A 22908-nucleotide genomic window follows, 5' to 3' on the forward strand; every position below is an offset into this window, starting at 1 on the left:
TGTTTTTGAACCACAACTTCCATAATCTGCAGCCACAGTGGCCAGTAGCAAGGGATTATGGGAATTGTAGGCCAACATCTGCAGGAGGGACCAAGTAGAGCAGTTTTGCGTTAAAGGATGGCAGCATCTAGATTGTTAGTCATGACAATTAATGGGGCTTAAGTTAGTCTCAACTATCTTGTCTCATTGATTTCAGAGGTGCTTAGTCAGAGGTTTACAACAAGTACAACATTTCTGATTTTCATGGATAAATCTGATTTTCATGGCCCTATCCACCCCCAACACAGTAACTCCAGTGACTGTTGCTGGTGTTTATCTTATGTTTCTTTTCAATTGTGAGCCCTTTGGGGACAGGGATCCATCTTATTTATTTATTATTTCTCTGTGTAAACTGCCCTGAGCCATTTTTGGCATAGAAATAGAATTACAAATAAATAAATAAATAAATAAATAAAAACTGACTTTTTAAGCCTAAAGCCAATTTAAGAATGTGAGAAAAGCCCTGCTGGATCAGGCCCAAACCCATCCACTTCAGCCTCCTGCCTCATGCAGTGGCCAACCAGGAGCACTTGGGAAGTCCGCAAATGGGAGAAAGAGTGAAACCTCCTTCTCCCTTGGTGCTCCGTAACATCTGGTGTTCAGGGGCATGCCCCCTTTGATCCTGATGGAAGTATATAGCTACCAAGGCTAGTAGCCATTGATGCCCCTATCCTCCATGAATTTGTCTAATCCCCTTTTAAAACTATCTAGATTTGTGGCCATCGGCACATCCAGCAGCGGCAAGTACACAATGTGTAAAAAAGTACTTCCTTTTGTCTGTCCTGGATCTCCCAGCATTTCTCTTCCGTGGATGACCTCAGGTTTTAATATTATGAGATAGAGAGAAAAACTCTATCCACTCTGTCCATGCTGTGCATAATTGTATAAACCTCTGAGTTAGGGTGTTGCAGAGGAACTAATGTTGCCAGTGTATTCTGTTTCAAAAAGGATTTATTTCAACATTTTATACATGATGCTTGGATAATAAGTATTTTTCTATATTTTAGTACCCTTTTGTAAAGCAACCTTTGTTTCTTATTCATCCTTCAGGTGACAGTCTTAGCCCTCCTAAAGAGTGCACACCCACCGGTAGCATGGATTCCTTATCTTCTCAGTCTCCTACAACCGCTACCCCCAGCAGTCCTCCTGAGGCAGAGAAAAATCATCTTTTAACTGACAGCGGTGATGCAGTAGACTGGGCAGCCAGTTCGTAAGTCACGTTCTTTCAGTCCGAAGGCAGGTCTGCTGTATAAAGATCTCTTAAGGAACAGATTTCTCCTTCCACAGCTCATATGGGTACATCTAACCAATTGACAAGAATAACTAGAGTTGGTGATTAACGTTTAAAAAAATAAATATTTTCTTAAGCAAGAATAAACAAAGAGAATATATATCACTCAATTGTTATTCTGCTGTTTGCTTCAAAATGTAGAATATGATTTGAAAAGTGTAACTAAGAGAATAGTATGCCCAGAGAGCAGTATGAGGGTATCCGATAGTAAGGTTGTTCACATGACCTAATTGTGTGGGGCTGGAGAGTGTGGGGGGGAGGGGGGAGGCAGGATCACATCTACCTTCCCCCCTGGGTGATCCAGCCATCCTCTTCAGCCGTGCCACTTGTGTGCCCACATGAGTTGTGCTGCTGGGAGTGGCATGGCCATCTGGAGGCCGGGAAAATGCAGCCTGGCCTTCAGAAATCCAACAGTTTCTCCACTGTTAGCTTTGTGAATGCTCTGGCTTTAGCTTGTGCTTGCGCCAAGGTAGAAAACTTAGGCTATCTGGAAGGGCAGCACTGGGATCAGGCCTGATCCCAGCACTCCACACAAGCAGCCCGACCCAGGTAAGACTGAGCAAGCCTGGGTGGTGTTGCTCATGTGCATGCCCTTGATAGTTCACTTTTAAGTCAGGTCTGGCCCTGACCAATACGTGGGTAGGAGTGTTCTGCAAACTCTCGGGATGAAGGGCATGATGTATATGCTGCAAATATGTGAATAACTACAGATCAGGAGTTCACAAGAACCAAAGAAAGTGAAAACTAATTTTGCCAGTTGCTTTCAAAGTTGATTCTCTCTGTTTTGTAATGAAAACCTCTAAATTAAAAGCAAACGTGATGGAGTGCATCTGATATGCTAGGTTTTTATTCTTAAAGCTAGCATTTCAGAGGAAGCACTTTTATTACCTAGTACCTCTTTACAGCACAATTTTAAATAATAAACCCTTAATTCAGCAGATTAATTATTGGTTATTGTAAATTCTGATTCACGTATATCAGAAAACATAAAGGCTGCTCACCCGGGCTTGCACATTCCTACCGGGTTATGGCTGTTGTTTGTATGAACTGCTGGGATTGTGGTCGATCTCGGCGCTGCTCTGCTGAGTAGCCTGAGGTTTTACCCTGGGCTTTTACCCAGGTAGAAGGGTGCAAGCCACCATTCTCCCTGGGTCTCCGGTCATGTGTATGCTTGGGCTGCAGGCAGGCCGAGCACACACAGCTGGGCGGTAAGAGCGGCTGAGGGGGAATCCTTCAATGCACCGTGCTCCTAGCATGATGCATTGTGGGATGCCAGAGGAGTTCCTCCTCTGACTCCTGGCTCTGCCTCCTGCTGTGGCTTCCGTTCATGTGCCAGAGCCTTGAGAGGTAAGACTGTGTGCCGGGAAGAGTGTGTCTCCTCACATGCTCTCCCTGGCTCCGAGAATTAAAGTCATGTGAATGACCTTATTGCCTTCCAGCCGCATCTTAACAGATGTCAAACTGTTTTAGTGAGATGTGCCCTTGGTTATAGTCTCTACCTAAAGAAAGGTTCTCTCTCTTTCTCCTTCTCAGTGTGTACACAAGATAAAGTGTGTGCTCATCTCCATGTACACGCACACGCACACACACACTTGGTGTGTGTATTGTCTATACTGACTGTCAGCAGCCCTCCAAAATTTCAGACAAAGGTTTTCCACAACCTATCTCGAGCAGATGAAGCTTATATGAACATAGAAAGTGCCTTATACCAAGTCAGACCATTGCTACACAGACTGGCAGCAGCTTCTCCAAGGTTGCAGGCAGAAGTCCCTCTCAGATCTATCTTGGAGATGCCAGGGAGGGAACTTGGAACTAGGCATGTGCCCGAAACGTTTTGGAGGCCATTATAAAGGCCTCTGAAACGTTTCAGCGCGGGGGGGGGGGGTGTTTCAGCATTTCAGTGCCGGCAGGGGTAGTACTTTAAGGGTGGGGAAGGGTGTACACACCCATCCTGCCACATTTCCCCCACCAGAGCGCTGTTATCTTTAAGCCCCTCGGGGCGTCAGTATTCCTCCCTGCCGCCCTGTTTCCCCCTTCGGCCAGAAGTGGCCGGAAGTAGCGAGCGCACGTGTGCCTGTCGTATGCGTGCATGGCTGATGGGCACACGCCGCGGACGCACGCGTGCTCGCTGCTTCCAGCCACTTCCGGCCAATGGGGGAAACGGGGTGGCAGGGAGGAATACTGCCGCCACGAGGGGCTTAAAGATAACAGCGCGCCGGCGGGGGAAATGTGGCGGGACGGTGAGTAACCCTTCCCTGCCCTTAAAGAACTACCACCACCAGCATCAAAGTTATTCGTGCACATCCCTACTTGGAACCTCTCAGAACAGGCTTTTGCTGAATCTCATTACAGTACAGTTTTTCAGTTCTCGTTGCCTGTAGAATAGGAATAATAAACCCAAGGTTTGTTAGTTAGAACCCTACTCTCGGAAGAGGAGAAGCAGACCTGAGAAGGTAGCAAGCTTTTCTTAAAAACAAACAAACAAAAAAAAACTTTTTCCTTCAAAGGCCTGAGGTGAGTCACACCTGGTGAGAGGGGCCACATTCCTGTTGAGCTTGTTTGCCTCAGATTGAAGCCTACTGTTTATATAAGAGGAGGCAGCCAGGGAAATTAGCAGACAAAGCTTAGTGAACAGGAGTACAAACAGGCATACAGGAGTTTTGCCTGGGGTTTTGTAGGGAAGTATGGTGGGGAGCTTGAAAGGATCCCCCTAGATCACAAGGAACCCAATGGGAAGAAAAGGTACTCCCTCTTTCATATTCTCCGGAAAGAAAATTTGAACTATTGAATAGCTGACAACTTCACCTAAGAACTGACTTAAAAATAAACAATCTCCAAATACTCCGTTGCATGTATGACTGCCTGCCTGAGGAGCAGAAGTCATGGGTGTGTGCTCGGTGCAAGTTGCTCCTGGCTCTCCGGGAACAAGTTCACTCCTTCGAAGCCAAGGTTGCTGATCTGAAGAAGCTCAGAGAGTCAGACATTCAGGCATGTGTTAAAGGCACCCCGCTCCCAGGCTCATGGCTCCTCTGATGTCAGGGACAATGAAGGTCTTGGGGAAGGAGGACATCATTCTGAGGAAGAGGGAAACACTCCCTTAGAAGGGACCCCTTCCATGAATGATGAGCCCATGTCCTAACAAAAATGTCTTTAAATGCATCAGAAGCAGGAAACCTGCTTCCAACGGTGGTTGGACCGTTAGATCATGAGAGAGTGAAAGGGATTATTAAGGAGGATATGGAGATTGCAGAGAAGCTCAACAAGTTCTTTGTATCTATCTTCATAGCAGAGGATACCAAGCCTGAACCGAACTTCTCAGGGACAGAGGCTAAAGAACTGAGTCAGATAGAGGTGATGAGATGATGTTCTAAACTGTCTGTAAAAATTAACAAATTGCCAGGCCACCTGAGAGTCTTTATAGAACTCAAATGTGAAATTGTCGACTTACTTGCAAAAATATCTTCTCTGTATATAATTCTCTAAGGTGTACCCATGACTAATCCCATGTGTGGCAGCTCTCGCGATAGTTCACAAGCAGCTGCTGGGAGAGGGAGAGGAATGCCGGAGAGTGGCGGCTGGCTGGCTGAGATAAAGCGGCTGCAGCAGGCAAGGGAAATAAGGTGGGGGCGGACCAGTGTGGGGAGAGAAACCGGTGGCACAAGCTGCCACTGCCGAGGGCCCAGACAGTTCCCAGCTTCCAATCCTGCAGAGTGCCACTGCCAAGTCCAGCCTGACCACAACCATCCTCCTCGCGAGGAGACCAGCTGAGCAGGTGGTGGAGAGGCCGGCACAACCTCCCTCTCCGGGCCCGCCTGCTGGCCAAATGGCGAGTTGGACTACACTGGAGCCGAATGGCAGAGCAGGCAGCGGAGAGGGCAGCGCAGCTTCATTCTCCGGGCCTGCCTGCTGGCCAAATGGCAGGTCAGGCCGCACTGGGACCCAATCAGACCTCTCTGCGCCTGGACAGAGAGGCCTGATTTGGCCTCAGTGCGGCCTGACTTGCCATTTGGCTGGCGGGCGGGCCCAGAGAAGGAGGCTGCACTGCCCTCTCCACCACCTGCATGGTCATGAGGAGGGGGAGAATATAGGAAAAATGGAGCACGGGGGTTGTAAAATGGAGCACAAGGGAGACCAAGAGTGCAAGGGGAGCGCAAGCCCTGCCCCTTCCATAGGCACTACAGTTTTCCCACCAAGAAAAACCTTCAATCTTAACTGTCATTCTCAACCGCCAACCATCTCCCACACTAACTCTAAGGGAAAGGGGCACATTTCCCCCACAAGCTGAACATTACTCAACCCACTGTGGTGGACAGGAATAACAGCAATAAAGTACTAGCTCGCAGATGCTCTGCTCGGGTTCAGCTAGTATAACTTATCCCTACAATCAATTAGGGGATTGAAAATAAAACTGCTAATATCATAATGCCCTTATACCAATCTATGGCGCGGCCACATTTAAATGACATTATAGAACTGGAGAAGGTGCAGAATAGAGCAAGCAAGATGATCAGGGGCTTAAATCATCTTCCTTATGAGGCAAGGCTACAACACCTAGGGCTTTTTAGTTTAAAAAAGAGACAACAGAGAGGAGACATGATATACAATTATGCATGGTGTAGAGAGAGTGGACAGAGATACATTTTTCTCCCTCTCTCATAACACTAGAATGAGGGGTCATCCCATGAAACTGATTGCCAAGAAATTTTGGACTGACAAAAGAAAGTACTTTTTCACACAACGCATAATTAATCTATGGAATTCTCTGCCATAAGATGTGGTGACAGCCACCAGCCTGGATGGCTTTAAAAAGAGCTTAGATAAATGCATGAAGGACAAGTCTACCAGTGGCTACTAGTCTGAGGGCTATGGGCCATCTCCAACCTAAGAGGCATGATGTCTTTAAATACCAGTTGAAGAGGAGCAACAGCAGGAGAGAGGCCCTTCTCAGCTCTTGCCAGTGGGCTTCCCGGGGGCATCTTTTGGGCCACTGTGTGAAACAGGATGCTGGACTAGATAGGCCTTGTGCCTGATCCCACTAGGTGTTCTTATGTTTGCATTTAGAAAAATGCATCAAGTTCGTAATATTTTAGAATGTGCTAGTAAGTGCAAAGCATTTTTATTATTAACCTAGAGCCTTTGTGAGGGAAAGCTGTGCAATGTCATCCCCCCTCCCCCCTGTAATGTTCAATCTAAAAGTTCAGCCCTCTGTGCAATCATTTGGAAAAGAGGAATGTGGAATCACAGTGGCAGCCACTGTGGAAGATTGAAGACTGGTGCAGTTGCAATAGCATTTCTTTGCTGTGTAGCCCAGGGAAACATTCTATTTTAGGTTAAACCTTTTGTAGAGGGTGAATAATACTAAACCTTGTTAAAAGAGTGAATCTTTTACTGCCATTCAAAGTACCCAGAAGGAAGCCTATATGGCTGATTGGTTGTTAAAAAGTTACTATTATGGCTTTTGCTCTTTCTTGTGTTATGATAAAGACCTCACCTGATCAGAGCTGGCTGTGTCTGATTTTTAAATACTTCTTAAATGCCTGTTCCTATCTTAAAGAGCTTGCAGTCAGAGTCTGAGGGCCTGTTCACACATGCCAAATGTTCTATGCAAGTTTCCCTTTCATGTATTTATATTGTATGTACCCTGATATCAGGACCTCACAGGGTCCAGGGCAAATAACACGATCATACAGGCTGGGGGACACATTCCAGTATGGGTGATGAGGTCCCAAAGAGTCAGAGGATGTGGGTGTGGTCAAAGGTGGGCTGGTGGTCAGAGTCTAAAGTAGGTAAATAGGGAGGTAAGACAAGAGTTTCTTTAGTTCCTTTTTCCTATAGACAGGTTGCACAAAGTGGGAAGCCAACCCTAGAGAGTTCTGATAAAAGGCCAGTAGAGACCTTAATGGCTCCCCAGGGCTGGTTGGCTGCAGTTTCTCTTCCTACCATTGTCAGGGAGTCACTGGAGAGGCAGCAAAGCTTGGGTGAGCCAGCCCCTCCCCTTGTCACATATCTCAGTGGCACATGGAGTAAGGCTTCTGTATCCTGCTGGGTTCTCCTCAAATCATCTTGAAAATCCCCATTGGCACTTCAGTCATGGGAGTAGGATGTCCTGGTTCAAGTCTGCTGGTACCTTACACTGGACAGTACACTCTTGTTTGAAGTACCAGTTGGTGGTAACTTTCTCAGCCTCTGTATTAGGCAAAATGGACATGTGTTTACATACATGGCAGTATATATGTGTGGCATACAGGAAGTACATGAAGTGTCCTGGTGATATCCATACAGGAAATATGATTTGATGTGGTCTTAGTATAAAACATGGAAATACCTAACTATTTATGACAATATTTAACATTTGTGACAGTGCTGGATTATGCATTGTTCCCTGCCAAACTTTCAGCACCATAATGCTGTGGAAGAGCTGCATTATGCGAGTCTAAAGCTGTAAAACAGAACAATGCAAACAGAGCTTGAAGGAAAGCAAACAGTGAGAAAAGAACATAATTTCAGTAGTTTGGCACTGCCCAGTTCCTAATCTAAAATGGAAAAAAATGGATTGCTGTGTAAATCGGGATTATGCAGAAATGAGTAGGGAGGCACTCAGTAATTTGGGGAGGGGCTGAAGAAAAACTGGTTTACAATCCTTTTTCCAGTAATCAAGTAGAGCAGTGCTTGATTTTGTTGCACCCTTGGAAGGATTCCTTTTGAAGTGGCAACCCACTGCTTGTCGGGGCCCAGTTTAAATCTCCACTTCCCCCCGCCCCCTCCGACCCTACTTCTGGCCTTGGTGATGCAGCCAAGTGACACAGCTCAGGACTGGAATGGAGTGTGTTCCCTGGGCCAGGCGGTGTTTTCACTGCACATTCTCCCCCAAGGCAGCACGAATGGCAGCTGAGGGAATTGCTTGGATGTGGTGGTGATGTAGAGTCCATTCCCCCATTTTCATAATTTTCTAGCTGCTGGTACAGTGTTTAGGGACTGAGCACGTTTGAACAATGCAGATCTCTCATAAAACATACAAGAGAGATTATACAATACATTGAACACACAGGTTTTATTCTAAACATACCTTATATTGTTTACAATTCTGTTTTTTTGCTTTGCAGTATTGTTAATTGAATTTTGCCAATCGTTTTAAACATTTAGAAGTTATATAATGTTGAAGATAATGTGCCATTTTTATATAGACTTAAAAACCCAATTGTGTCCTCTTGAAGTATGACCAAAGTGTTGTTTTTCACACCAGAGTCCTCTCTCCGCACCCCCAATTATTAAAGCCCTTTCTTGATTCTCAAAGCAAAGCAACCCCTTTCTCTCATTAGTCTGCCAGAATAAATGATTTTTACTTTATTTTCTTAACCATTAAAATATCATTTTCAAATGCTTCAGCTTGGACAATGGCTGTAGAGTTACGCCTCACATTTGCGACCAGATTGGCATGAAAGATCTTTGTGCTAATGTGCTAGCTGATTTTTTAATAGGTTTATGACGATGTCTCTATAGAAATGCAGCATTTTATCTGTGCCGCATGTGTATGATAGGCAGCCCTTCCCTACTTTACTCCCAAGCAGTCTGCCTACCTGTCCGTCTTTCTTTCTGCTCTTAGAAGTATTGTGTGGCAGCGTGACAGTGTTCTAGCAACCACAGCTGCAGAATTCTAACAAGGGAGTCAGCAATGCATGATCTTCTTGTGCCTTCCCTAATCCAATAGCATATGTTCATATACAGCATAGACGATTTAATATGCAAGAAGCGTATTTCCTGGAGCCTGTAGAGTACTGGATCACATATTGAATCTAAAGTACTTTATATGAGTTATTATAGTAACGGCATCTTAAAGTCACACGGACTTCTGTGCCTGTCGTGTGCTGACTTTGACCATTACAGAACTTTAGCAGGTCTGTGAGACAGGTTTTTTTCTAAGGAGTTGGTGGAGATTCTTTCCACTACCTCTCCTTTTTTGCTTTCTGTGCTTGCTGATTGTTGAGATAAGAGGATTCTGTTTAGCAGAGTTACCTTAGGAACAAGTCAGATAAATATCCAATAAAATCTTTTTTTCAGGAGTTGGTTCCTGAATATCAGTAAAGATCTCTAGCTTATTTTCTGTGAGATTTCCAGTCTTCACATCCCCAAAATTACACTATACCAGACAATAACTTTTCTTGTCAAAGAAAGACTATTAACAGGCTATTTTTTAACCTTTTTGCAGACAATATTGGTGCTTCCATTTCAGCCTCATCCCACAATCACTCATGAATATAAAAAACATTAAAAAGTCACCAAATTTCTAGTTCGTCACTTTCAAATGTTCATAACTGACTGTAATCTTTATAAGTGAAGTGGTTATCTTTTAGAATGTTTACTATTGCATGAGCCAAATGAAGCCTCACAATATCTGCCTTAAATCTCCATATCAATATTTACTGCTGAGTTTCTGATTTTAAAAGGAAATATGAAATTCGTGGATTTTGAAGAACTCAAGTAACTACAAGTAATCCATGTAGATGTTTAATGGGTAGGGTCCCTTTTATTTTTATCCTTGAAGATTCTACAACATTCCTTTCAGAAATAGTTTGGGGTGGTTTTTTTTGCTGCATTGGAGGTCATGAACTCTTCATATATATCCATGAGCTGTATCTGACAGGAGTACTGCAGTGATTTCTCTACAGCAAGACTGAATTTCTTATAATGTAGGGAGGGAAGCAGCAAGGAGCTCACAGATGTCTGCCCTTCTCACGATTATTTTGCCTGTTGAAAATATCTGTTCAGTTTTTTACCATACTATCAGAAAACATTGTAGAACATGCCCTTTGTCATTTGGTATACTGAATGTATGGCATTGAATGACATGAATATATGTACAGTGGCTGTCATACTGAGGAAAATTACTGAAAGTCATTCCATTGAATGTCTAACGTCCCTTTAATGTCAATGGAGATTTCTCATTGACTGTAACAAAGACTAAAGGCAGATTTCAGTGGGACTACTTTCAGTAATGTTCTGCAGTGATTTCTGTAGCCCAATATATCGGGCTATCTGTACTACAAACTAAAACTGATGTAAATTTCATGGCTCCAGGTTAAGTCAACTGAGGATAAGGAAATCTTCATTAAATAGTAATTAGATGAAGTGTTCTATTTTGTGGTGGGGTCTGCTTTTGTTACCTACCCTTTGGGATGAAGTGGGCTCTATATATAAATAATTGAACCTGGTAACACAACATATGATACAAACCTTCTATACTCACTTTTCAGGCCAGAGGTTTGCCGAGCAGAATGTAGAAAATATTTGATCACACTCTTATGGTCATTGGGCCAGAAAAAACATGGATTGATTGACTGGATTTTATTATACTTACCCTTCCATTTACCTCTGCTCCCTCGCCCACACCTCACCCCATGATACTGTGCTGCAGTGTTTTAGGGTGGAAAGGAAATTTCTAAAAAGCTGAAATCCCATGAAGGACAGGTGCATTTATCCAGATCTCTCAAGAGGGATGTTAACCAGTGTTCGCGACAATATAATGGTCTATAATTCCTTGTTAGACAAGCTATTTGCAATTGTTTGATGTTCTCGGGCTTTCATTAGAACACACTGCCAACTAACCCTGTTCTGTATAAACGTCAGCATTTAACTCACTGTCCTTATTTTGCTCTAAGAGCACGGTATGGTTCATGCTCAGCAATAAAGCTTGCTTGCTAAAGGGTAAAATCATATTTACCTACATTATACAAAGCAGGACTGTTTCCTTTATTAGGTGTGTTGCTATGAGGACAACCTTTTTGTAGAGGGTTGGTAGCATATTTAGAAAGGTATATGAGGGCAAAACAGGCATTATGGTAGGTGACCAATAATTTCACTGATCTCAAAATTTAAACTGATTAGTCACAATGGTCCACACTGAATGGTACTGACTTGAAGGCACAGATGATTAATACTCCCCTATAATTGTCTTCCTTCAGCTCCAGTCAGATTCATTCATCAATGGTTTCCTGGATGAATGTGCAGTTAAGTGCAGCACCTACCTCGGCAACGCCAACACCATCATCTTTCTCCTTCCCCTCCTCCTCCCCTGATAAAGAGACTGACAAATCAGCTGGAAGGTAATGCTCTGCCCTTTAGTTACTTTCTTCTCATCCCTGTTTCTGCCTCTTGTGTGATAAGAGGACCACAATTGCAGTGCAATCTTATGCATACTTAGAAGCAGTGTTCCGTGTAACAGGGATCCCCAAATGCTGTTGACTACACCTTCCATAATCCCCAGCCAGAGGTCATTGAAGCTGGGGATGATGGGAGTTGTAGTCAACAACACCTGGGAATCCCTGTTACAGGGAACACTGCTCAGAAGTAAGACCGATTGTCTTGCTTCCAAGTAATTGTGCACAGGATTGCAGCCTTAGCTCTCCCCGCCTCTTGTCAATATTATATAGAATAGAATAGAATTATAATAGAATTACATAGCAGTCAGACAGTATGCAAGTAAAGCATATTTATTTTATGTTTACATAAAGTTGCAGAAGCAGAAAAATCATCCTGCCACTCATGATAAAAGTAGGATGTTGGGGTGGTGGGAGAGGGATATACTGTGAGTATAGTTAAACTCTATTGACCAGACTACCCCATCATGGACCCGGACTGTAGCTGCCTGGAATGAAGCAGTATGGTTAGCACTGGATTTGAGTGGGAGGCATCAGTAACTTCACCCACTCCAGCCAGTATCTGAGCAGTGTGGGACACAATTAAATCACTGCACAGTAGGCAAACGCTGCTCATACTGAGTGAAGCGATTGCATTGTGTATCTCTCTGGGTGCAGCAGCTATTATGCAGGGGCCAACGACGCTTTAATTTTCATTGGTTCTCTCTTCAGTCTCCTGCCCTCCTGGAGTTACCTTAGAATATACAGTGGATCTTCATTTCTCCAGACTTCACCGCTAAATTATTTTTCCTTCGTGTGTCAAGTGCCAGTTTTATTTTGAATGCTGAGCTACTGCTTACGTGCAAATCGGAGTACCTTTCTGAAGCAGTACTGTCTGGGGTGTTTTTTTTTGTTATTCTTTAATGTTGCTACAGTCAGCAGCAAACATTCTTCTGAAGAAGGGCTTCACTGCCGGTAATGGGAGGGCATTCTTGATGAGTTTGGATTAATATTTTTTCAATATACCTTATAATCATGATAAGATTATCATCTTGCATATCCTCCTTTTGTCAAGTTGTTGGCCAGATAGGCTGATAATAAGAAGTTTGAAGTAGAAAAACTTCAATGAATTTTTTAAAAAAATCTCTTTAGGTGAAAATACTCTTGTAGATGCAACTATTTGTCTACATGGACTCTGCAAACAGTATTGCCTTTATGCAGTTTTGATGCTTCTAAATTAAGAACTATTTAAGAACAGTAAACTGATACTGCAAGGGTGTGTGTGCGTGATAATCACTAACCAAGATCTTTGATATTTTTCAGTGCTGTCAGCAGGAAAGCAAGAGCAGTATATCCATGTGAAGCAGAGCATAGCTCTGAATTGTCTTTTCAAATTGGGGCAATTTTTGAAGATGGTAAGTACTTGCATGATTGCTAATATGAAGTAAAAAAATAAGAGTTCCTCCTCTTGTGTATGCACGCGCATACCTTTCCATATGTCTGTTAATTGAGATGTTTGTGTGTGTATATAAAATGTATTTCTTTTATAGGCAAGTTAAATGTGCATATGAAATGCATAGGTGTGCATAACGTCCTTGTTAGAACATAGTTAAAGTTGGTGATATAAATCTCTATTTAAAAATTAAGGTTAGAAGCCAAATTACAGTGAATTTTACCAGTGACAAAAGTAGAATTACAGGCCTACCTCACTATCCACTGATTCACCATCCACAGTTTAGTATACAGTATCTGCGGTCAGGTAATGGACACCCAATCTTGACATATGTGGGGTGGGGGACTACTGTTCCTTCTAAGGTGTGTGCATGTGCACATGCTCACAAGTTTTTGGATGTCCGCTCAGTTCAATTTAGATCCCACTCAGGATGCAGCCCCATTCTGGATGCAGATGCTCACTCACTGACTTGATACTGCTGCCCAGAACAAAACTCATTCTGCACAGAGATGAAAAAAATTAGAGGGACCATGGGGCGGGGGGCAAAATAGGGTTAATTCTGTGAATCTGCAGGTTGGGGATGACCTCAGAGGTCATTTCCAGATGCCACTGAGCACAGGAGCTATTTTATGGCTCATTTGTTTTTTAAGCTGCAATTTCCCACCAAATTTCAGGGAGTTTTGGACTTGCGAGGGTAGGGGATCCTTGGACTCCTGAAGACCCACGGAGCTTGGTAGGGCACTTTATTTGGCCTGTTTTAGCATGGAGGGGGGTGTTGAGTCTGGGAACCTAACCAACACAATCCCATAAATTTAATTGCTCATTTTCTATGGTTTTGTTACCCACGGTAATCTGTGGGAACGGAACCCCTGCATATAATGAGGTACTTTTGTATCATAAGCAAACAAGCATAGAAACTAATATAAACATTCTGTATATTTCAACTGTAGACCTTGCAGTTGGTGTGCACATTGTCCTTTCAATAAAGGAACTTACTTTCCTGAGACCTTTGAGCTGAATGGCAGAGTTCATAGCATGTCTTTTGTTAATGCAGACACCTAGTTGAAAATGCAGTCCAGATTTTTAAAATAGTGGATGGCTGCTGAGGAAAATGAAAGAAGATGATAAAAGTGATAGCTGGTTTAGCCAATATTTCTATATTTCTTTTTTTGGATTAGCAGCCCTCCATACTTTGATGACTTGTCCTATAAAATAAGATCAAAATATAAAATCTGGATCGAGCTGCGTTGAGATCCTTAAGTACGGGTTCTGTGCCTGCGCAGGGACCACGCAGTAGCCATGCCTCAGCTTGTTGAGTCGTCCAAGCCCTGCCCCGATGGCAACAGCATGCTATTTAAAGGCAGGCTGGACGCCATGTTCTTCAGTTCTTTTCTGACCGCCGTCACGTTTGGACCTCAGTCCGCTGCTCCTCTCATTGGTAAAAGTTCCTCCGTGAGTTCATCTCTCTATAAAAAGAGAGAAAAGGACAGATATTTAGTGTTTGCCCAGTTTTTTCTGGCTGACGAACTGCGTTTTGGTGTTTGACTTGGCTTGGCTGACGGACCAACTAGATTTTGATCTATGGAATGGACCTGACTACTCTGCTGCGTCTCATGATGGCTGAGGGGGAAAAGACCTTCAAAAGGTGTGAGGGCTGTAAAGCCAAACTCTCCTCAAAGGACCACCATGATTTGTGCCTAATATGCTTGGGTGAGGAGTATAATGTCTCCTCCTGTAAAATTTGTTTTTCGTTCTCCAAACAAGCTCAAAAAAATAGGGCACTTCATCTTTGGGCCACCATTTACGATGATGTTTTGAGCCCTCCAACACCTGGCAAACCACACCCGTCTACTTTGGCATCAAAAATGCTGCCTAAGTCAGCCTCAGCCCTGCCGCCGTTGACTCCACATCAATCAAAATCCTCAAAATCGGCTTCAACACTGATGTCGACATTGACCCATCAAAAATCACAGATATCCACAATGCTAACCTCGTCGAGACACTCTCACTCGACGTCAAAGACACTCTCACTCGACGTCAAAGACACTCTCACCCAACGTCAAAGACAGCCAAGCCTTCGATGTCAATGACCGGTACTCAACATGCACAAGATACTGTTTCAACACCGGGATCCTTGAAGTCGGTGAAACGCCAGGCTACTGAGGCTCCTTCGACACCAAGGAAATGCCAAAAGACTATTGATTTAATGCAAGAGCGTACTCCATCGCCTTCATTGATCCAACGTCATCCTTCAACACTGTTTCGGTCTTCGGCATCAAAACCAGCGCTCAACGCATCAGCATCGACAGCAGTTCAGTGTCTGCAATCCTTCCGTCCGTCAACACCAACGCTCTCGACATCAAGGGCTCACTCTCTATCTCCGGCACTGACGCCAGTTTCATCTTCGGTGCTGTCGACACTAACCATTCAACAAACTGTCCCTCCGACGTTGACGCACCATACTCCTGTGCTCTCAATGTCGACGCAAGTGTCTCCTCAATGCCAGCCACTGTTACTGACCTTTGATGTCGATGAGGACGAGGCAAATACCAATACTACTGCAGCTCTCGACCTGTCCACAGCACAGACCTCTCTATACTGGACTCATCTTCTACTACTCCATAGACTTCCACCTTTAAAGGTTTCCTTTCTGCAGACGTCGAGGCTGGGACCACCTCTTCTCCGCCACCGCCTCTGGCATCCACCCTGTCAGCAGAACACCTTTGTGACACTTTGGCTTGGCACACCTGTGGGTTAACACATTGCCCCCCCACCCGACCACTGCCATAGCGGAAACTGCGTTGGGCATCTGCTCTCCAAGTGCGCCATACGACTATGAGCCTGTGAGATCCTGGAGGCCTTATTCTCCGCTTACAACGTCCTTGTCAGTATCAACGTTGGCTCAACTGACTTCCAAAAGCCAGGTGGTTGCCTCTGTTTCAAAGGCCTCACAAGCTCAACCTTTACCAACTGCTCAACAAACCATGCAGACTTTTTCGCTTTCCTTACATTCAATCGGTACCCAAACAGGTGCTCCGTCTCCTTCACACCATACCACTGTGGAAACTCAGACAGCTGTTGCCTCTTCCCCAACTGTATCAGCCTCCAAACACTACAGTTCCTCTGACTTTGTGTCGGATTCAGAGGATGTGGACAGCTTGGTGGATCCTCCCATGGATGTGCCTCCACCTACTTATGTTTCTCCAAATGAGGAGATGAAAGCGTATCACAAACACGTGTGTGCCATGGTGGAGGCACTCAGTTTGGATCTACAGTCAGAGCTATCTACTACCCAGTCTACAGCTTCATGGCCAAGGCTCAATCCACCCAACCTGAGCAGTCAAATGTGCTTGGGAGGTACTCCACACATCCACTCCCACATCTAAGAGGTTGGAGAGCCTGTACCATATCCAAGGGAAAGACAGTACCTATCTTTTGAAGCATGCAGCTCCAAATTCCCTTGTGGTCAACTGCGCTGTTTCCTCCAAATCCGGGAGATGCCACACAACTCCTAGTAGGACAAAAATTGGACTTGTTAGGGAGGAAAATTTATTCCATGCGAGTCTCTCAATCAAGGTGGCAAACTATGCAGCTTGTATGGCCAAATACAATCATGGGAATCTTTGGGGATGTCTTCAGGGTCATCTCGATACCTTGTCCCCTGAAGACTTCAGAAAGAAATTCCAATGGACTCTTGAAAAATCTGCTGACCTAACTAGGCAGCAGTTGAGCATTGCAAAGCACCTTGCTTAGTCTGAATCTCGCTCTCTGACTAATGCTGCGACCCTTCGCAGAAACTCATGGTTGAGATCCACCAGACCAATATGAAGGGGGGAAAAATCAAAGGTCTGGCTTTTGATGGCACTGGGCTATTTAGTGAATTAACAGATGCCAGAGCAACTAAAAAAGTCCAAGTTCACGGCCAAGACATTCATTTCCCCAGCATCAGCCTCTTCCTGTGGCACAAAATATCATGCTTAATCTAGTAGACAACGGCCTTCCTCTAGGCAACAAGATCACCACGATTTTAGAACGCAATATCCTCCTTATAATAAGTGCCCTTATCAAGGAAAAGCCAAGGCATCTCTGTCACACCGTTCTAAACAACCTGAGCCTCAGAAGCGCCTTTGACATTCAAGATCTCTCACTGGCACCACTCCTCTCTCCATTCCTGCCTGCGGGGGCCTCAACTTCTGGGCAATCAGATTCCAACATCATACTGCCAATGCCATGCAACCCCACCAGGCTGGCAAGCCATGGCCCTGCATAACATAGATCCTGAAGATCATATCTTCAGTATACGCCATAGAGTTCAGAATGATCCCTCATTTTTTCGGGAATAAAGTTCACTCCGCTGTCCAAAGCCTTGCAGGACAAAGTGGGGGAGCTGTTGGAGAAAGGTGCAATCACCCCGGTGCCGTGGGTGCACGGGTAGGAAGGCTTCTACTCCCACTATTTTCAGATCCCAAAGTGGGTTGGGGCATCCTCCCCATCATGGATTTCTGCCACCTGAACAAGCTGATCAGAGTCAGGAAGTTCCGAATGATGACATTGCAACAGATACTTCCACTTCTTCATGGGGAAAAGTGGCTTGCTATGCTGGATCTAAAAGATGCCTACTTCCACATCAGCATCAAAGAACAACACAGGCAATACCTTCACTTTACCGTAGGCCACCAAGTGTTCCAATACAATGTCTTGCCCTGCGGACTTTGCACCACCCCTCGGGTCTTTACCAAATGCATGGCAGTTGTGATTGCCCACCTGAGGACCCGGGGCATTACCATTTACCCTCATTTAGACGACTGTCTTCTGACCTCCAGAAACATAGAAGAGTTACTTCCACAAATCCAATATGTGTTGTCTCTTCTCCAAGACCTGGGCATCCAGGTCAATTGGAAAAAGTCCTGTCTGGAGCCAGTGCGGGTGACCACCTACATAAGGGCAGTATTGGACACAGTAACCCAATATTGGAGACGGTAACCCATGGCTACCGCGTGGTCCCTGCGCAGGTGCAGAACCCATACTTATAGATGTCAGTGGATCTCTTCCAGTGCATCAGTTACAGGTGAGCAACCTGTTTATATGATGGATGTCTCATGGGCTCAGAATCTGAAGGATATAATGAAACAAAGGGACTAGAACAATGGGAAAGGGAACATGCAAACACAAACATATATACATTGTATAGGTGCCAGAGATGTAAGTTTTGGGCAGTATAAAAATATGTTAAATAAATAAATATGAGCATGTTACAGTTACAGTAGAGATACTTGAAGGGTGAAAAATAGCTAAAGGTGAGGAAAGCAGTTCTACAGAAGAAATAGGATATGAGAGGATGATGATGATGATACCAAGCATTTATATTATTATTATTTATTGGATTTCTATACTGCCCTTCCAAAAATGGCTCAGGGCAGTTTACACAGAGAAATAACAAACAAATAAATACAAACAAATAAGATGGAACCCTGTCCCCAAAGGTCTCACAATCTAAAAGGAAACATCAGATAGAGACCAGCAACAGTCACTGGAAGTACTGTGCTGGGGGTGGATAGGGCCAGTTACTCTCCCCCTGCTAAATAAAGAGAATCACCACGTTAAAAGGTGCCTCTTTGCCAAGTTAGCAGGAGCGCCTTTGAGTGTTTAAAGTACTTCAGGTTAATTAAATTGTTATTTTTCCAACAACCCTGTAAGGTTAGTAAGCATTATTATCCCCATATTGCTACTGAGGATCTCACCTTAGGCCACCTAGTGGGTTCATGGCAGAGACAGCATTTCAGCTGAGACCTTCCTGCTTCGTAGCTGTCTCTTAGTCACTGTGCTACAGCAGCTCTTTTTCCTAGGATGAAATACAATCCCTAAGTAGCCCAATTCAGATATTATGATGTAGAGATGTCTGTACACTCATACACATGTTTGTGTGAATGACTGTACCTGTGTTCATTTTGAAAGTAAACCTGGATACAGGCCCTTCAAATGCGTGCTACAGATAGGAAGTAGGGGATGTACACGGACTGCAGTTCGAGCACAGTTCAGGAGTGGGGCCCAGGAGCTTTAAGAAACAGCCCCATGCAGCTTCCTGCTGGAGTGGTGCGCATCCCAAGAATCCCCGTGTGGCACGAGCACACACAGTGCACCTGTGCATGCGCGGGTGCCATTTGCAGGGTCAGCAACACCATGCTGACAACGCAAATGGTGTCCACACATGCATGGATGCCTTGTGTAGTCCATGCACGTCCCTAATTGGAAGTGTACTTCTGCACCTGCATTCAGCATAATGACTGTACCCGAGTACACTTGTTGTACGAGTGTTGAATATAACATGTGAATGGGCCTAGTGTCCAAGGGATAAGGTGGATGGGGTGGGGGAAGTAAAGTAGGCATAGGAATGGATTGGTTAGAAAGACGATAGTAAGAGCAGGGGCTTTTGTTAAGGAAGATGAAAGAAGAGCAGAGGAGGAACTTAAAAGACAACAATGGATCCAGAATTCCCAGAGGAGACAACTGAAGGGACAGAAGGATGAGTGGAGGAGGTGGCAAGAGAAGTGAAGCATGCTTTGTCGAGGAAGGATCAGGCCAAGTCCAAGGCTGAGGCAACAGTGGCAGAAAGCCGAAGCACTGTTGATAATGGGGCAACAGGAGGCAATGAGGCAGTAATAATAAAATGCTGCAAGCAACAGAAATATCTGTTGGGTGTTCATTTCAACTTCAGTGTATGAGGCCTGAGCCTCAGGAGTTTTAAGGTGGAAGCTACACTCAGGAGGACTTGAAGTCTGCAATAGCCATAAGCCACTGTGAAGTGGACACTGTCCATTTAATTCTCTCCTTCAGCCACTGTCTGAAAGCTATCTCCTGTAGTGCAGCAGCTTGCTTTTACAAGAGGACTCTAGTTTAATTGAACAGAGGGCAGAATCCTTTCTGATTAGTTATGACCCAAAGCACCTTGTTCAAAACTCTCACACAAATAGCCTCTACACACTTACTCTCTGCTAAAGATAAACAGAAATTCACTCCTTATGTCTGTTCTTTGAGCTTGATAAAATAGAAAAAGCTAAGAATTCCTATGCTTGAGGCTTTATCTCTATCTTTTGCCAATTGTAAACTGGTAGACAGCTTAGAAATAACAATATGCTAATGTGTTAGCTGTTGTTTACACATGTTTATGCCCACATAAACTGGCATGTGCATTCCCTTACACTCCGCCAGAATGAGACTTTATGTACACCGTTTCTGTGGAAGACAGCAGCCCTGCATCTCATTCTCCTCCCCGCCCCCGCTTGACAACTTTTAGTGAAACAAAATATGTGACATGGTGTCATTGTGCTGCAAGTTTCCTCACCCTCTACTCCATTGTGTTGGCTGCTGCTTGTGGGGGCAAGGAGACTTTATTTTATTTATTTATTTATTTATTTTTACATTTCTATACCGCCTTTCATTAAAAGAAAACCCCAAGGCGGTTTACAAAAATTAAAACATACAATAAAAGCAGTAAAAACATCAAGCAATAAAAACATCGAGCTAAAAACATATAAACAAGCATAAAAACACGACAACAGATAACAGATAAAAACACAGAGAAGCCGCAGTAAAAACGATCGTGACAGTAAAAACGATCACACAGAAGCCGCAGTAAAAACGACTTAAACAATATCTTGCACTGCAGTTATTGGGAGGGGTTTTAGGATCTGTTTCTGGAAACAGCATTATTTTTATCTAATTGTGGTAGCTGAATACAGATTGTTTCTTTTCTCCAGTTAATTGTTGTCAAGGAGATGTGTTGTGGCTTCATAGAGCCATGTGCTCTATGAACATATGAACATACAAAGCTATCTTATACGGAGTCTGACCATTGACTTGTACTGAGTCTAGGCAGTGTCTCTCCAGAGTTTGTCAGAATTCTTTCCCAGCCTTATCTAGGGATTGAACATGGGGCCTTCTGGATACAAAGTGTGTACTCTACCACTAAAGTTCTCTCCTTTCTCAGAGATCTAATGATAATCACAGCCATTAACTACTATCAGAGCTTCTACTACCATGCTCATCTTTCAGGAAAACTTGAGTCAGGCGCACCCCTGTCTTCTAGGAATTTCACTTCTACTTAACAACATTCTTGGCTTTGAAGCTGAAATCAGCTGGATTAGAGCCATAGACAGAACAAAAGGAAGGTGATCTAGTTTTAAGATTAAAGGTCGGAATTTCCCCATCTGTATTTTGGAAGAAAGTATTCTATGTTGTACATTTCCAGTTAGGTTCATGTGAGCCAGAAAAGCTGCACAGCTGAACACCTCAAGAAACCTATTTTTTAAAAGTTATAATCTAAATATGACCCCTTTCTTCCATAGTGCACCCTACTGGTGTTACTCTATTATCCCAAAAATACATGTCAGGAAAGTTTCTCAGGAACTTAATCTCTTCATCACCCCAAGCCTTGGCAATGTTCTTCTCATTTTTTAAACAAGTTGAGGCGGGTAAAGAACCCAGAAACAGCTATTTTACTGCATGAAGAAAGGGCAGAGAGGAAAGAAAGCAGCAATATGTATCAAACCTGTTGTTTGCAAACCTGCAGAGACACATTTCATTGAACAAGATTGCCCCAGATATTATTATTCTTGTTTCAGGAGATGAAAAAAAATTGGATCTCTCCCCGCACCTTTTCTTCCCCCTTTCTTTCCACCCACCTGGCCTGTGTATTTACTATTAGGAAAGCATACCTTGTGTAGATGCTTCCTGTCAGAAGCTACCTTACAGGCAAAATGTGTCTGAATGTGTCTGAATCAAGTGTGATAAGAGGAATTATCTAAATGTTTAGCCTCTTCAAAGCCTTCTCTTAAAAGCAAGATTAATTTACTGCAAGGGTTAGGTTTCTTAGCACGTCCAAGAAGAACCCTTCTAGACAAATCTATGTACAAGAACGTCTGTTGAAGCACGCGGGTCACAGCGCTGGAATTCTACAGAACATTTTCAGGCAGGTCATGACTTGTGTCATTTTTCCTAAGAAGGGGAAAGCGCAGGCTGCTTCCTCCTCTCAGGTCCTGACTAATTAGGCACCCACTCACATTTTCAGCCTACCTGATGCTTTTGTGCACCTAAAACCATTAATTTGCTCCCTTTGCTGCAGAATATACTCATCCTTGGCTTTGAAAAGTGCCACTCAGCAAGACAAAGGAAAGTAATGAAGGGCAAGAGAAGGATTATACAGATCACACAACAGATGCTGAGATGGACTTGGAGAAGGGACCCTACCCCTTCTCTATTACTAGCACTGCCGCCGCCACCAACAAAGAGAGGAGAGCTGGTCTTGTGGTAGCAAGCATGACTTGTTCTCATAGCTAATCAGGGTCTGCCCTGGTTGCATCTGAATGGGAGACTTGATGTGTGAGCACTGTAAGATCTTCCCCTTAGGGGATGGAGCCGCTCTGGGAAGAGCAGAAGGTTTCAAGTTCCCTCCCTGGCTTCTCCAAGATAGGGCTGAGAGAGATTCCTGCCTTCAACCTTGGAGAAGCCGCTGCCAGTCTGTGAGGACAATACTGAGCTAGATAGACCAGTGGTCTGACTCAGTATATGGCAGTTTCCTATGTTCGTAAGCCCTTTATGCTGATACTCTAGGGAGAGAGGTGGGAACTACACACACCTGCTAGATGCTGTTTGGTAGCACTTCTCCCTGCCTCCACTGCCTCTCCCTCCAACTGCCCCTCCTGTTTGTATTGTGCTGACTGCGTTTCTGTCTTCACTATTATTTTTATTAAGCCATCTCACTCTTGAGATCCCGCCCCCCCGCCAACTAAAATTCATGATCAGAAAGCCTGGGGCAGTGTGGGGTAGAAGGTCATGCTCTTTCGCACCCCTCCCCCCGCCTTGGGGCCTAGGGCTTCTGATGTGACCTGCATGGTGTGGGATGGGGCCATGCTGCAGTAGTCTCCACATGAGAATGTTCTGTTAGTTGCCCTGTTCGGCATCATCTGCATCTCCACAGCATCCTCCTCAAGAAT

At 44.3% G+C, this 22908-nt stretch overlaps 1 protein-coding gene across 4 annotated transcripts in view; it reads left to right on the top strand.

The window, feature by feature from the left end:
• The window catches only part of ARHGAP10 (Rho GTPase activating protein 10), a 207914-nt gene that overhangs the window by 175303 nt on the left and 9703 nt on the right, over positions 1-22908 (top strand). For all 4 annotated transcript variants that reach the window (XM_053254179.1, XM_053254181.1, XM_053254180.1 and 1 more), the window contains 3 exons: positions 1090-1249; positions 11290-11430; positions 12787-12878. In XM_053254179.1, the coding sequence (XP_053110154.1) occupies positions 1090-1249; positions 11290-11430; positions 12787-12878 (393 nt within the window). The remainder of the gene's footprint in view (positions 1-1089; positions 1250-11289; positions 11431-12786; positions 12879-22908) is intronic.

The sequence above is a fragment of the Hemicordylus capensis genome, chromosome 5 (genome assembly GCF_027244095.1).
Source record: "Hemicordylus capensis ecotype Gifberg chromosome 5, rHemCap1.1.pri, whole genome shotgun sequence".
In the NCBI taxonomy this organism is placed as follows: Eukaryota; Metazoa; Chordata; class Lepidosauria; order Squamata; family Cordylidae; genus Hemicordylus; species Hemicordylus capensis.